Here is a 17,814-nt window from a genome sequence, read left to right on the forward strand (position 1 = left end):
ACAAGTAATTAACTGTACTTCCCACTTTACAATGTACACAGTGTTGTTAGCTGCACACTTGCACTGCAACAACGATAGCGATGGTCATCCAATGGCTACGAACACATGAGAAGGTGATGTAATACAATGTACGCGAGATGTGATCATTGCAGCGAGATGTGACAGAGTGGACAAACAGTATATGGATGTTAAAGCAGTGGCAGGAAGAAGGAAGTATGCATGGCTGACTCAGATTGGGCTACTGTGGACGTAAACATCAGTCAGCCATCTTGCTCCAACACGTGACTGTCAGCTTGCATGTCACAGCACGGACACACAAGATTGTCCAAGGGGGGATCGCTGACATCATACAAGTGAAGATTTGCATTCAATAAGTGCAGAAGGGGTATAACATCTTAATGATTGTATATGCAAATGACTGCAAAGCAACTGTATAGCAAGGATGGACTGTACAGATCTACCAGGCTCTACAGCTACTGAATAATGTCTTCCCTAAACTTTAGAGGGTTAAAAATTTAAGGATAAACAGAAAAATGCTTTATTTACTCTTAAGATCAGTGTCAGCAATAGTAGACTGGCAAAGTTCATAATTCATCCAGAGTTTAGTGACTACACATCTGTTAAGCTGCGGAAGACGAGGTTTGCATGCATAGTACAGTGCTCAAAACTAAGTAATGGTTTATGTCTGTAGTTATATTACTGAAGTGATATCTTGCCAAATCATAACTAGAAATGTTTCTACAGTTATCCCTTGATGACTGCAATAGGTCTTAGTTTAATACATTTCTTACTAATACCAGCAGCATGACATGTGTCGACAACATCAGTGACATTTTTATATGACTCTGGTGCTTCTTCCATCACCAGCTTAGGGGAGGCCACCCTGATGCTGATGCCCTGCTCCTGAAGCTTGATCAATACCTCAGTATAGTCCAGGTTGCGTCTTGACTTGGCACGGGAAAGAGCTCTCCCCTGTGGAAAGGGACAACAAAGTTATAATACCAGATATCCCAGATTAAACAAAAATCATGAAATTTATCCAACACTTTCATTTAGCAAATAATATACTATGTAAATATTCATGCATGCATTACTTACAGCTCCATGGCAGGTGGATCCAAAGGTCTCTGTCATACCCTGGTCAGTGCCAGTCAAAACATACGAGCAAGTACCCATGGTGCCCCCAATAAGTACTGGCTGTCCTGTCAACTGGTAGTCCACTGGTATGAGAGGATGATGTGGTGGGAATGCTCTCGTTGACCCCTGAATCACAAGAAAAACATAATACAATAACAAAAAAGAAACTGAACTGGATACATATTTAATTTATACTAGCAATGATTATCCTAACACTATTTTGGGCCAGCCATGCATAAGTCTTCCACTCCGTTCCTGGCCTGGGGGCAAGTTTCCAATGAAATCACAATTTGTTGCCTGCGTTCACCAAATTGTTGTGCTATGTATTTAAGCCATGAAAAATTACTCCAACAAATGACACATTGGCACATCACTGGCCTGGAATCAGTTGGCCAACAAATGATGCACCAACAGGAATAGTGCTAACTTTTTATCTTACTGTCACATCACTATGACAAACAAAAACAATGCTACCCTAATTCTTTAGGAACATGTAGGAGGTAGCTAATTAACATCATTCCTAGGAGATGCTAACTGGGAGTGGTACTGGGCTCAAACAGTGGTAGCTGACCCTGTGCAACATTCCCAGTCACAGGACTCAACAACAATTACACAGTCAAAGTCTGGACTAAGGAGATTACTATTACTCCTACTACTACTACGCACACAAGTAATATGTGGTAGATGGGGGCACTCACAATCCACTCACTTGATGTAGTACTGGTCTTGGGTGTCTGTCCTTTCTCCTCCTCTGTATTTCTTTCTTTCCTCTTCTTCCTGTCTACAGGTGACTCTACACTGACTGACAAGCTACATGATTTCCTGTACACCAAGAAACCATTTACTATGCCGGGTGGTAACCATATAACCAAATAATGATGCCTGGTGGTTTAGTGGGTAATTATGGCACTCTAACTGGATTGACCCAGAGCAGGTTTACATCTAAGGGATGGTTAGGGGTTCACGTAATACCACTCAGGGATGAGTAAGGTTGGTCACTCTCATCTTAAATGTCAGGACCAACTTGCCTAGTCCCCGGCTCCTACGCTCCTTATGGAGCAACACAGGATTAAGATGATATATATATATATATATATATATATATATATATATATACGTCTAGGTCCAATTAGCGCGTGATCAAATAGTGTGAGCTGTCTTTTAATATCCACAACGTCTCAAATTAACAATGCTGGTGAAGCCACCACAGCAGAAGATGTGATTACTGCAGCATCTATTGAGGATGCATTACAAGAGGTGAGACAAGAGGAAGTTACACCGATGCCAGAAACACCAGGAGTGCTCTCCAAAATGCAGATCAGCCGAATCTTGGCTGCTGCAGACGCTGAGACACCTAAACCCTTTGGCTGCATCTCAGCGAGGCGAAATAGGAAAAAAATGGTGTATTTTCAAATCGTGTTTTATCCCACTTATCCTTAATCTTAAGAGCTAATATTTTTGTCAGACAAATTTCAATCTTTCTACTATCGTTTGCAACTGCATGTCTGTATGCACTTCAGGCTCGGAGAACAATTTGAGAGAATACAAAGTGTGTTTTGATTGTCTGATGCTGGAAAGAGCCCAGTGAGGTGGAAACTTCCACCACCACAATTTTTTTTTCCCCTACAAACTAGGGTTACTGCCACATTACCTCATCACAATAATTACAATAATAATAAATAAATAAATAAACACTTCTAGCCAGTCTCGTATGGTTTTATTACGGTGTTCTAGTGTTTATGCTAGACTTTAGCAAAACATTAGGGGTAAAAGGAAAATCATTACAAACTTCATAAAACTTCATGAATGGCTTTTAATACCGCTTACATTTATAAAACTTATTGACATAATGTCATGAGTCATTTCATGGCACAGCTACAGTGTTTACAACCTCAAAAATTTTGCTTGCTAATGCGCTTAGCATATGACTCCTTTGATTATGGCAAAAATATTACTAAATCACTTGTATTTTATCACAGTAATTCACAGCATAATATAACATTTTCAGACACTCTAGTATGATTTTACTGTGATTTGAGTGTGTATTATTTTGTAATATTTACGAGAAGGGGGGGGGGGCAGCAAACCGGTTTAGACCAGCTCATTAAGGGTATGTGTAGGCTACACGTGTGCATGTATGTACGTATACTATTATATAGTACCAGGGTAATTATCAGTGTTTAAAAGTGTAATGCGGTGTTTTAGGGTCGGCTTCCCGTCCCTCTAACGCCTATAGTGTGTAGCTGGGTTCTCTTTCTAGACCGGAGCTTAGACAAATAGGAGAGAGGCAGGACACAAAAACTCAAGGCAACAACCTTACACGTGTATTACTAAATTCTACAGTGGAACGGGGAGATGTCACGAATACCGATACTCTGGAAACTTATAATTCTTAGTCCTTGATTTGGGTTATTAGTATCGCGCAGGATACTATCCAGGTCAAGGTCGGGCAAGGTTAATAGCACTTAGGGCAGAGGTTTATACACTATTATTGCAGGAAGTCCAAGTTTTATATATTTGTGGAGTGGGTGGAACTATTTCACTGTTGGGAATTATTACTTTAACACTGGGGTCTGTGTATGATTTTAGTATGATGCGGCATCATTAGATGGTAGTGTATTCACTGTAATAGACCCGTATTTAACTGCTTGGCCGTGTTCACGGTTTCACTGTTACTTTTATTCACTCCACCACTTTTATATTGTCACTGGTGCTTCACTCACTGACTTTCTTTATATGGTTAATTCACTGCTCTGCCTTCACGTCACTAAGTCACGGACACTGTGCTTTCACTTTCACTCCTTTCGGGTCTGGGTGTTGTGGCAGCCAGGTACAAGGGCAGCGGAGGTGACCCAAACTCACTACTGACGGGGCTGGGTTCTGCCGGGGGCCTCTGTGTTCAGGGGCCACAGGATTACGCATAGGGACATCCTCTCTCGTCCGGGGGTGCAGGTGGCGAAGGGGCCCCTGCTTTCAGGGCTTGGAATGGGAGTACGGCCCTCAGGGCTGGAGCCGAATAACTGCCTGGACTTCTTGCTCAGGCACCTGACGGAGGAAGAAGATCTCCGGCGTCTGGGTGTAGGGAGGTCCCACCCAGGGGTCCTGGGGACAGTCTAGGGGTCCCAAGGGCTGCGGTCCCCAGTGCTCGGTGGCACCGTCAAGTAGGGGCTGCAGCACCGGCCTACGTTGGGGTCCATCAGGTGAGCCCTCTCCAGATCTGGCTGCAGGGAGAAGAGGCCAGGGGAAGTCACAGGGCATCTCCAGTACTCCTCCAGACTGGGGACTCCCTCAGAGTCATAGGTTGGTGAACAGGAGTCAGCACCTGATGGAGGAGCGGCTACAGGCCACCTCCTGCCGTAGGGCCCGGGTACTGGCCGTGGCCTTCTAGGGGCGCAGCTACTGGCTGTTGCTAAGGCCCAGCTACTGGCCGTGGCCTGGGGAAGGGAGTAGCTACAAGCCGACTCAGGGGCACCTTCAGAGTGGCTACAGGCCGTCTCCTTCAGGAGTGTTGAGCAGCTACAGGCCGTCTCGGAAAGGACATCTTCAGAGCGGCTACAAGCCGTCTCCTGATGAAGGCGGGAGCGGCTGCAGGCCGTCTCCTGTTTTCACTCAGAGTGGCTACACGCCGTCTCCTTCAGGAGGGTTGAGCGGCTACCGGCCGTCTCAGGGGTGCTGACTGGAGCTGGAGTAACAGCTCCACCCCTATGTTGGTTGGGGAAGGCTCGCCCGGAGATAGTCTTGTATTCCTGCTACGGTGGCGGCGGGTGAGCTCCGGGTCATAGGGGCTCGTGGCCCGGGCGGACTTATGTCGTTGTCGCCCTAAGTCCCGGCATGCTGTCGTTGCTCTTCTGTGGGCTCCTTCTGGGGATGTTAGGTCGCCCCCTGTGGCACTATACTGTATTTTAAAAAGTTTAACCCCTAAAGATAGAGTCACTCATCCACCAATAATAATAAAAATGAAACATTTCAAGCCAGTCTCCTATGATTTTGTTACAATAGTCCAGTGTTTACGTTAGACTTTAGCAAAACAGTAACGATGTGAGGAAAATCATTACAAACTATATCAAACTTCATGAATGACTTCTATTACCACTTACTTTTATAAAGGTTATTGATATAATGTCATGAGTCATTTCATAGCATAGCCGCACAGTTTGCAACTGCAAAAATGATCGCTAACTAATGCGTTTACCATCATGACTTCTCTGATTATTGCAAAAATATCACTAAATCACCTGTATTTTATCACAGTAATTCACAATATAAAATAACACTCAGCCACGCTCGTATGATTTCAGTGCGATTTGGGTGTTTACTGCTTCGTATTATTTACGAGAGAGAGAGAGGGGGGGAGAGCAGCAAACTGGTTTAGACCAGCTCATCGAGTGTATGTGTACACGTGTGCATATATGTACGCATACTATTATTTAGTACTAGGATAAATATCAGTGTTTTAAAAGTTTAACCCCTAAAGTTGGAGTCACTCATCCAACAAATGAAATTTTTCCCCATAAGTTATGTTTCAATTAGTACGATATCAGATAGCGTGTGCTCGCACATCCACCATATAGGCACATTAACTGGGACTAAGGTGTATACAGTAATCCCTCCACTATCCGATGTAATAGAGCCAAAGGCACATCCAGAAAGTGGCCCTGTCCGGATAGTGGGCCCCAGCCTCCTGGACTTGTACTTATGGACCCTAACTCAGAAAAACACCTATACAACTCCCTCTGGACATGCATAGCACCTATTTAAGACCCAAATCACACCAAAAAGGGACATAAAAGACTGAAATAAATGCAAAAGAACCAGAAAATGAGGTTTTAGAGGTGAGTTTATACAATATTAAACATTCTGGGTACTTACAAGTCTCTGGCTCCCAGACTGATAGTTATGGACCCTAACCTAGCCTAACTCAGAAAAACACCTCCCTACTGCATATGTATAGAACCCAAGACCCTATTCACACAAATAAGGGACATAAAAGACTGAAATAAATGCAAAAGAATCATAAAATTAGGGTTTAGAGGTGAGTTTATACAATATTAAACATTCTGGGTACTTACAAGAAGTCCCTGGCTCCTGGACTGGTACTTATGGACCCTAACCCAGCCTAATTTTGAAAGCCACCTAAATAACTCCCTACCGGACATGCATAGCACAAATTTAAACCTATTTAAGACCCTATTCACACCAATAATGGACATAAAGCTTGAAATAAACGAAAAGGAACCAAAGAATGAGAAATTAAAAGTGACTGTACCTCATCCAGGGTAATTACAGCACATTTGTGGCTGCCTTTTGTAAGGTTTTGGCAGTGGTGAAAATGCTCTTGAAGTACGTACAGTAATGCAGTGCTGTGCTGCATTTACAGTAATTCTTTGCACAGCGAGTTATAACTGTTTAACACTGCACATTGTTAACTGCACCAGGCCAGTTTCAAAACCACCACTTGCACTCCACAGCTAATCATTTGCACTCTAAATTCTAATTTCTTAACACTGCACAACATTGTAAATTCCCGTGCGGTCTAGTGGCGAGGTATTGCAGTTTATTCACTGTTTATTCACAAAAAAATGAGCACATGTGGCTCCCATTATGATATGCTACATCTGCAATCAAAGTTAGGAAATAACTGTTTGGGTGTTGGTGAGGGGGAAACAGAGTTGCCAGATCGCAATGGCCACATTACCAAACTCCTCAATTTTCATTACCAAATTTAACTTTTCATTATCAAATTCGTAAAGCTAGCATTTATTCTTCACTAATTATACATACAAGTGGAAATACATGTAATCCCTCTTCGTATAATTAACGGCATGTTGGTTATTTTCACACTATGTACCTTAGCAGATTAATCAGAGAGAGCAAACAATCCACCATCTCCATCCTGTGTATCCTCATACATGTGAAAAATCCGTTTGGTAATGCATTACTCTGATTTATTACCAAGCGAATTTTTCATGACCAAATTGGCCCACATTTGGTAATGAAAAATACCCAATGGCAACCATGACAGGGGAGGGGGGAGGAAGGAAAGGGGGAGGGTCCGTGGTGTAACAGCTGTTCGGCGCCGGGTGGCAATTTCAAATTACAGGCCGGAAAAAATTCGGATTTTGGGGGGATTTTTTCTTTTTTGGGGCATTTTTAGGTTCTGAAGGTCCAGGCCCACAAGGTCCGGTAAGTGAGGATGTCCGGAAAGTGGGCGTCCGGATAGTACAGGGATTACTCATATATATATATATACACACTCAACCCCCTGCTATCACGCGTTCAGCTATCACGCGCACATCAAATGCACAACCATACATGCTATCACGCACCCCAAGACCGCTATCACGCGTCAAGTTTGAAGACAGGCTAAGCGAAACTTATTCACACGGCACTTCATGCGAGGTTTGCAGAGGATATGATGGTTAATCGGAACGGTAACGTCGTAAAATTCCCGATTATAGCACAGGCATTTGGAATCCATCTGAATGGATTCCTGCCAAGGACACGACGGGCAAAACAGTGACCAAAACCCATTCGGCTCAAAAGAATATATCGTACTACAACACTGAAATTTAGCCTAACACTGTCTATCTATCTATCTATAGCCCGACGCCCTAATCCCGCAAAGGGTGGCCGCAGACAAAACGCCTCCAAGTCACTCTGTCACCCACCATTTGACTCCCCTCCCCCCAACTCACCCCCCCCTCCCTCCCTCATATACCTCTCAACTCCATCCCTCCACCTCATCCTCGGTCTACCCCTCCCTCTCCCTCCCTCCACCTCACCTACATACACCCTCTTAGTCAGTCTTTCATTCTCCATTCTCTCCACATGTCCAAACCACCTCAGTGTATTTCTCCTATTCTTTTCAACCACATCCACATCTACCCCACAACGTTCCTTCACTTCTTCATTCGTCAACCTGTCCCTCCACGTCACTCCACATGCTCCTCTCAAGTAACTCATTTCCACTGCTCTCACTCTTGACTTGTTCCCCTCTTGCAAGGTCCACGCCTCGCTTCCATACGTCAGGGTAGGGATCACAATACCATCATGCAGTGACTTCTTAACTTCCATACTTACCTCCCTAATTCTCATCACTGCTTTCAGTGTACCAACAACCTTTCTTCCCTGCTGTACCCTTTCACGTATTTCATCCCCCAAAGTTCCATCCTTACTCATCACACTACCCAAGTACTTGAATGCACTCACATTCTCCATATCCTCACCATCTAACCTCACTGCACACTCTGTGACTTCATTCCTCTCAAACACCATAACTTTACTTTGTTTACATTAACTTTCAGCTTCCTCCTCCTACACACTGTCCCAAATTCATTCACCAAACCTTGCAACTCCCATTCATCTTCACTCAACAATACTGTATCATCAGCAAACAGCAACACCAGAAGCTTCCAAATCTCACCCTCATTCATTAGGGCCACTCCCACATCCACTGCCCTACCTTGCACCTCCTTTACAACCCCATCCATATATATATTAAACAGCCATGGAGACATCACACACCCCTGTTTCAGTCCCACAATGAGATCAAAGAACTCACTCAGCTCACCATCCACTCGCACCGTAGCCCTAGCTCCCTCGTACATACTCTTCACAGCACTCAACAATTTCCCCTCCACTCCATATATTCTTAATACCTTCCACATACCTTGCCTATCTATTCTGTCATAAGCTTTCTCCAAGTCCATGAAGGCAGCATACACTTTCCTTCCCTTCTCTAGATACTTCTCCACTAAACATCTTAGAACAAATATCTGATCTACACACCCTTTTCCCTTCCTAAATCCCCCTTGTTCTTCTCCAACTAGCTCCTCTGTCATATGCCTAACCCTATCAATGAGTATTCTACCATATATTTTACCAGTCACACTAAGAAGGCAAATACCCCTATGGTTACCACATACTTCTCTCTCCCCTTTTCCTTTGTATAGAGGAACAGTTATATCTGATTTCCAGTCCTCTGGAACCCTTCCCTCTTCCCAAGCCAATCTACACAACTTCCATATCCACTCCACAACAATCTCACCCCCATACCTAAGCATTTCACCACACACTCCATCAATTCCTGGGACCTTTCCCAGCTTAATCTTCTTCATCGCTTCCACTACTTCTGACCTACTGATCTCTTCCTCCCTCCTCTCATCTCTTCTTCTCCCAGCCATTCCCCAACCACTTATACTCACACTGCTCTCACTCTCTACATTCAACAAATCCTCAAAGTGCTCCTTCCATCTCCTCAATTTCTCTCTCTTCTCCACCAACAATCTATTATTCCTATCTTTCACTCCCCTACTATTTCCCCTTTCACACTGCCTTACTTTCTTTACCTCCTTCCAAAACAATTTCTTCCTCTCCCTCCATTTCACACTCAGATTCCTCCCAAACTCTTCATCCACTTTCTTCTTACTCTCCTTCACCAGTCTCTTAACCTCCCTTCTCCTGCTCACATATACCTCTCTCTTCTCTCTCTCATCTTCTCCCCTACCTCTACTCGCCAACCATTCACCATATGCCTTCTTCTTTTGTTCCACAGCTCGTTTCACCTCATCATTCCACCATGCTGTCCCTTGCACACCCTTGCATCTCCTCCTCACTCCACAAACCGCCTCACACGCTGCGCTTATCTCTTCCGTGAATATCTTACATACGTCTTTCACCCCTTCCATCTGCTCTAGCTCATACCTTCCCAATCTTTCTTCCACTATGCTCTTATACTCTGTCATTTTCTCACTATCTTGCAATTTCTCCACTCTTCTCACAGGAGCTGCTTTCTCCTGTCTTCCCCTTCGTCTCCTCAACCACTTTCTTTGCAGCTCTACCTTGGCCATCACTAAGTGATGGTCCGAGACTCCATTCCCCCACCCTCTCCACACCCTTGCATCCAACACCTGTCTTCTCATTCGCTCATCCACACACACGTAGTCTATCATTGCCTTTCGTTCAACAAGTTCACCATCCATCCTCCTCATTACTCTCCGTGTATACCGGTGGATCATCTTATGACGAAAGTAGGTGTTGGCTATTGCCAACCCCTTACCAGCACAGATGTCCACCAAAGCACTACCATTCCCATCTACTTCAGCTGGCACACCCCACTGACCAACCACTCCATCCACTCGTACATTCCCAACTTTGCCATTCATGTCTCCAATCAACAGCACTCTCTCGCTCCTCTCAAACTTGTCCATACATGCTTCTACTCTCACCCAAAACTCATGTTTCACTCTTGCCACTCGATCCTCTGTTGGAGCATACACACATACAATCGCCCATGCTTGTATACCTACTTTCATCCTCACCCATACAATCCTTGCACCCACTGTTCCATTCTCTCTTATATTCTCCTTCCACTTCTTGCTTATCATCAGACATACTCCCTCTCTTGCCCTCTCATTCTCACTGACTCCTGCACATATACCTACACCGTATTCCCATTCTCTCATCCTTTCACCTTTCCATTTAGTTTCAGTCAATCCACATATATCCACTTTTGCATCCTCAAGCACCTGGACAATCTCTCTCTCTTTCACTTCATCATTCACTCCTCTCACATTCCATGTTCCCACCCTCAGAATGTCCTTTGTCCGTTCCTTAGTCGTCAACGTATGGTCCATCCGGGTCCGAGGCGCTTTATTTGCTTTTTTAGTTAGTTCTTTTTACGGGGTGGGGCACTAACCCACCACCAACCCTTTTAGTCGCCTCGTACGACAAACAGGGATACTGGGGGAGTATTCTTGAAACCCCCCTACCCCCAGGGGGTATTTTAGAATAGATATCAATCGTTTTGAAACCCTTATAAAGAGTTAATATTTCTTATGCCGAAAAAACTGTGATGTCGATAAAGTAATCACGTGTTTACAACTGAGACGGGGCTCTGACGACAGTGTGAGGAACGTGTGATAGCGTCCAAGTTTTGTTCCACTTAAATGTTCCTCAGCCATTCCTGATATAAGGTACCGTGTGATACCCCCTTTAGCTGTGGACAATAAAGAAATGGAGACAGCCAAAGAGATCTGGCGGCAACTAAGCCACTCCCAAGCCTCGGAACCCATCAAACCACCCAAGCCGTAATCCTTATAAAAGTTTGATGGCCTTTTATGTCGTTTATTTATTCATTATACTGTTATTATTAATATAATAATGCTTTATTCATGTTAGAGGAGAGATTGGCATGAAATCTTAGCCATAAAGTGGTTAAAAGTTAGAAAAATGGCCCACCGAAAAACCAATTAGAAATTTTCCCATTGATTGTTCAGTTCAGCTATCGCGTATTCAGCTATCACACACGTTTCCTGTGACCAATTAGGCGCGATAGCAGGGGGTTGAGTATATATATATATATATATATATATATATATATACAGTGTATATATATATATATATATATATATATATATATATATGTGGGCCTCCGCGTCCAAAGCGGGTCAAGTGCTGGCCTGGCCAGTTTTGTGATAGCACCAGAGAACACTAGTTTAACCCTTCCTCTAACGGTTGGATGTGGAAATGACCCCTTCCGACACTGGACATAGGATTGAAAGTCGTATTTCGTTCAACATTGCCACGTTCAAACCTGCACGCAGCTGCCTCGGCAAACTCCGTGTCCAAAGGCTAGCATGTCCAGTGTTGTGAGCGCGGCGGAGGTGGTGGTGGGGTAGGTGTCCGTGCATGTGGAGTTTGTGTTCCTGAAGTCTGGCCACTCATACATGGCCTGTGATTGGACCTTTAGCATCATCGAAAAGAAGATCAGGAAGACGAACTACCTGCCAATTACTAAGAATTATGCAGATGTAATAGCATCGGCTGTAACAAGGAAGTTCCCCATTTTGGCCTGGATGGACGACGGATTATGGATAATGGAGGACGACTTTGGCACTACATGGCACTATAGTGTCACACCTCACCTGCCCTGACCACCCCAGTTGACGACCCTGGCCTGGATATTGGATGACGGAGTATGGATAACAGAGGAAAACTATGGCACTACATGGCACTACTGGCACTGTACTGCATTCTTCACTACTAATGGGCGACTATGGACATTAAGTTTGTGTAAAGAGATAGAAAAAGTGTTAATGTGTGTGGGGGAAGAGGAGGAATGTTGTGTGGGGCTGTATTATTGCTAGTAGTAGTAGTAGTAGTAGTAGTAGTAGTAGTAGTAGTAGTAGCAGCAGTAGTAGTAGTAGTAGTAGTAACAGTATCATTTTTGTTAAGCAACGTTGGGTCTGGTTAGTACTTGGATGGGTGACCGCCTGGGAACGCCAGATGCTGTTGGCATCCCTACGTCAAGTGGGGTTGGTGGAGGATTAGTGCCCCTCCCTGTAAAACAATTAACTCTAAGCCCTTGGCCACCCCGTCTGGGATACATGGCGTCTGGCAATGAATGAATGATGAATTTTTATGATGCTTTTATGCTGCCCATGCTATCGACTATTGTTAACAATATTAATATTGATATTATTGTAATATTTCGCAACAGGAGATGCTTGTAAAGTTCAATAAGGGTGCAACATTATGCATCTGTAACAACAAGCTATAGATACATTATTTCTCACAAAATTCATTATCTCCTATCAGATTCATACACTTCAGGTGTTAAGCTGTAATTTGATAACAAAGTGTTTACAACTGTAATTTCTTTAGTTATTGACGTCCAGTGCTCATTTTGACCGAGAGTGAGGCCCTCCCTGTCGATCAAGCCCTTCACCTTGTGCCGAAACTCGTCAACTCCATCCTCGTTAGCGTCCAAAGCTTTGCCATGAGCTTTACGGTTGGTAAGACCATGCTGTAACTTGAACGCAGAGCCAACCCTCGGATGCCTTGAAGTCTAGGGCGTCGTGAAGCCTGGCAAACTTCTTAGCAGCAGCCTTCAGCTCCGTTCCACGTACCATCACACCAGCAGCACGTTGCTGTCGATACCAAATCAACGTGGAGTGGTCGATTTCTGCAAACTTGGGGGTAAACATCACCTTCCTCTCCACGTTGCGTTTGCTTCTCGACAAGAAGTCAGCCGTGTACTGCATGAGTTTGTCTCAGGATCTCTTAATATCGAACAAAGTAGATCGGGCCAGGTTAAACTCGCGGAGGATGCAGGAAGAAGACCACCCCGCATCTACCTTCTCCAATATCTCCCGTTTCTTCTCCAGAGTCAACATCACTCTCTTCCTTTTCTCAGGTGGCAGGGCCATCATCACACACACTAAGAGGAGGCCCGAGAGCAGCAGGAGTGCCTGCAGCAGGTAAGGCACCACCACAAAAGCGATCACGTGGGCAGCCATAACGACGAGCGTGCACTCGTGGCGAGAGACAGGCGGAAAGTGGGGAGGATGCAAAGGCACTCTATCGGACGTCGGAGGAATGATGCGCCACAACAATGCTCTCCCGCGCCGGAAGTTCAAATTACGGGCAGGATTTTTTTTTTGGGGGGGGGGGGGGGACCATTTTAGGAATATTGGATCCCGGGACGATTATGTCCGGTTAGTGGGGATGTTCGGATATTAGAGTGATTACTATATATATACCATATATATATATATATATATATATATATATATATATATATATACATAGAGAGAGAGAGAGAGAGAGAGATCAGGTGTGAAATATTTTTGATCTCACAGGATATCCAAGCCTGTCCCACAACAGCTTCCCAGCGGTCGATACAGGCGAATTTAGCGTGGACAACAGTGTTTTGTACGCCTTTTTAACCGAACATGGTCAGCCACTGATCACTAAGGAAAGGTCAAGGCTCCACTTGTCTTCACCGAGTGGGAGGGGCTTATATTGAGTTTTATATGGTACTGAGTATAGAAGGTATTTTTCTTAAAAATCACCTTTATTTAAACCATAATTTCTCAGCTAAAACCATAATAGAATATTATAGTATATTATAATATAATACTGTAATCGTAATAATAATAATACAATAACAGTCATACTACAAAACCCTAGATCATGTATACATGACCCCCGGACAGCCCCGGGAAGACATGTATACATGTCACCTGGACGGGAACGGTTGAGTGGTTTCCAAAGTTTGGTTGGGTGAAGGTCTATAAGTACCTGTCCAGGGGGCATTTTCCCAAGTCCCGCACAAACCCAAGTCCCAGACATGCCATTGGCTCTTTTACATTGGATCTTGGAGGGACTACTGTAATACGGTACAGTACTGCAATGGTAGTGAAAGCAGTTTAAAAACTGTTGGTGCGATCCACACTAATGACTGATATATCACAAAGTGACCCGGTTAGCAGAGGAAGAACGGATGTCAATTTTATTGGAATTTTGCTTTTTACAGAATAGCTTGGGCCCCAATTAGTTCGTTATAGTGAGGTTTTACTGTATATGTATATATAAAAAACATAATTGAGGAGAGTTTGTAATTTTCATGGGATGCTGCCTCAACGCCTGCGTTACTTTGAAAAATGGTGATACTGCATATGCGAATACCCATCTCTTCGCCACTAGTACTCGACTGCATATGCTGACACCCGTCTCTTAAGGGTTAAATACCGCATTCCTCCCTTCAGCAACATTCATTATTCCAAAGCAGTAAACTCTCAACTATCTGTTGTCGCAACATGAAGCCCAACGCAACATTAGGAAAAATTATGCAATATCTGGCACCAAAATGGGACCTACCCAGCGGTTCTATGCAATATCCAGCATTGAGGTATATCAACCAGCTCATAAATGAAAGCCAAACGAGGCTGTATTATTGTATGTATCATTACTTCATTGTATTTTTATGCTTAATTATCATCTTTTACTCATGGGAAAGTTATTAGAATTGAGGTAAGAGATGGATGCTAATGCAATATCCAGCTCAATGCTGAATATTGAGCCAATGGGGGTTACAATGCAATATCCAGCATTTTACTTTAACCAGCATAGGGCTTGACTGAATTATACCGGAAAATTGAGAGTTTACTTTAATTGTATTAATATTACTACTACACTACAATAACAATAACATTTCAGTGTTTTGGTTACTTTCATAACTGGAATGAAGTTTTACAGTGTGTGATGCTGCTCTCAGGTGCCTGCCCTTTCCTCTCTTCCTTCATTTCTTCCTCTTCTCTTTCTTTCCTTCATTCTATCCTCCTCCTTCTGTTTATGGGTGACTCTACACTAAGTGACAAAGTGACAAGCCAAATACAGTAGGATCTTGCCAATAATGACTTCAACAATAAAGTTTTCGGCAATAACGGTAAGTTAGAACAGATACCCAGTTTCCATAATAATGTTTGAATTCACTTGATTAACGGTTATTTCGTGGGAAATGTCTGGGTGCATCTTGGATAGCGTTCGTTGGCTGCCATCTTGATGACGTTGTTGCTCCTTCAGGTAAAGGTACATTTTACCTGAAGCAATAGAAGGATCTTACCAACTCAATTCATATTCTTCCAGTTTGTTTTCTGTATATTTCCAACTATTTTCAGGGTGGTAAATTACCTTTTCTTGATGAAAGGTTTCCCAATGTTTTTATCAATTCGGTCCTTGAGACGTACCTACGGTTGTTTGTTGACGGTGTAATGGAAGAATTTTACTCAGGGTACTGAAATATGGATTTTGTTTCCCAACTTCCCAACTGAATGCTAGGTTAGGTTAGGTTATTAGCCCTTTAAACGTGGCCATGAACAGTCGACCCCCCCCGAGTGGCGGGGTTGTATTGCGGTCTGAGTACCTGTAGGAAAATATTAGCCAAAAATCAGAGATTAACCCTTGAACATTATACTTGGTATGACAGATAGTACTTACATTCAGCTTTCTCCAGAGACAGGTGTTGAGCCTTTGTGGACTACCCAAGGACTTGTGGAGACTTGCAAAGTTGGGTAACCAAATCTTCACTTTCACACCTCCAGCAACCCGGTTTCCCCTCTACCACAGCCTCATTCTGTCACAGTAAACTTTATACTACAACGTACAGGTAGTTTGGAATCTGTATTTGTACAATGAGCACTGAAAATAAGGCTAAAATCAACGGAGCATACAGCCTACATGCAGCGTGGCGGCGGTCTTCCCGTCACTCAACAAACATTTTCATTTTCACAGCTAAAAACATGTATACTACATTATTTTCAATCATATTACTTCCCAAAAGATCACCGCGGCGCGCTCTTTATTCTGCCTTACGCCCGTCACTTTATTCTCGTTCCTGTCGGCCGCTTGCACTGACTCGGAAGAGCTTGAACTCGCCACAATGTCACTTTGAAAGCCTGGGGTAAACTGACGCTAAACAGGGGCAAACCGTGCGAAAAAAAGCTAGTGTTACAACTGGGGAAACAAGCGCTTCCTATTAGCATAAACTGCTTGTGAGAGGAGAGCGCAGATTTACAGTTCTGAGCTGTCAGAGCGCTGCCATGTATCACAGCCAGGCTGGCCGGGCCGTGGTGGGGGGGGAGGGGGGAAAAACGCGATACTTGGCAACAACGGAGGTCAGTAGTACAAAGGTAAAGTATGCTAATTGTAGCTAAAGGGTGGTGGTACTGACAGACAATACCAGCTGGAACATCCTTGCCCGCGTTTATTCAGAATTAACTCGAATTGCAAACGCGACGCTACGCCGTTATGTCCTTTTTGGCGAGCGTCGCAAACGCGACGATCCGCGTTTAAGGGGTTAGGTACAGTTAAGCTACGTTAGGTTAGGTTGTTAAACACTTGGGTTAGGGCAGTCCCTTCCACCATTACGACTGAAAACTCAAATGAGCTGACACAGTGGAACATTGCTAAAAACAATGGGGGAAATAAATTTTGCAAGAAACGTTTATTTACCACCCCAGAAATAATGAGAAATATGTAACAGACTATCATGAAGAAGAAGAACTGATTTCATAAGGTGCTTCTATTGCTTCAAATAAAGTGTACCTTTACCCTCCTTTTCCTTAAACTTGCTTAAACGCTCACACAGTTCACACAGTCACAAGTGCAGCACACGTTTACCATGCTCAGTGGAGTACAGCCATACTGTGCAGAGACGCATGTGTTACTTTCGCCTCTATAACCAGTGGTTGCAAGGGGTGGTGGTCGATAATGGCCTCTGCTGTACCTGTGGGGACTGGGGGTGGGGGTGGACGGAATGATCAGTCTTCAGAACACCCGGGATCTTCTAAAGTGACTGTCAAAAAAGAACTCAAAGGTAAAAGACAAAGCCACAAGAAGTGCATATTCAGTCAAGGATAAGGAAAAGATTGTTGAACTGATTGAAAATGGTGCACAAAACACTGACATTGTGAAGAAATTGAACTGTCCTGAGTCTACGATGCAAAATATAGAGAGAAACTTAGAGGAGAAAAAGAAGAGTATTGCACTGGCTAAGAAACATTACAGCAGTGATGGAAATGCCAGGTGAGCTATGAATGATGAAGGTGATAGAAACAGATTGTTAGTGTTAACCGAGTATGATCTGATTCAATGGTTGGCTCGAAGAATGAGGGAAAATGCAAGTGTCAGTGGACCTCACATACGAGATCAGGCAAGGGCCTTGTACGCTGCAGTTGCATGAAAGAAAAACATTAAGTCTCCCCTTCCTTTCAATGTCTCAGTAGGGTGGCTACACAAATTTAAGGACAGAAGTGGGACAAAACATGCAATATATCAAGGTGAGGTTTCGTCAGCTGACTTGGTGGCCGCAGATTCTTTTCCTGCAACTGACAC

At 43.8% G+C, this 17,814-nt stretch overlaps 1 protein-coding gene across 1 annotated transcript in view; it reads right to left on the minus strand.

Annotated features, from left to right (window-relative positions):
- Positions 1–340: 340 nt before the first annotated feature.
- Positions 341–17,814, minus strand: part of RtcB (RtcB RNA ligase) — a 144,139-nt gene continuing 126,665 nt past the window's right edge. Inside the window, exons 10-11 of the mRNA XM_080277926.1 lie at positions 1,099–1,263; positions 341–972 (exon numbers count right to left, since the gene is read on the minus strand). Coding sequence (XP_080134052.1) covers positions 745–972; positions 1,099–1,263 — 393 coding nt within the window. The 3' untranslated portion in view covers positions 341–744. The remainder of the gene's footprint in view (positions 973–1,098; positions 1,264–17,814) is intronic.

The sequence above is a fragment of the Coenobita brevimanus genome, chromosome 71 (genome assembly GCF_032717465.1).
Source record: "Coenobita brevimanus isolate Jiangsu-jjx chromosome 71, ASM3271746v2, whole genome shotgun sequence".
Taxonomy (NCBI): Eukaryota; Metazoa; Arthropoda; class Malacostraca; order Decapoda; family Coenobitidae; genus Coenobita; species Coenobita brevimanus.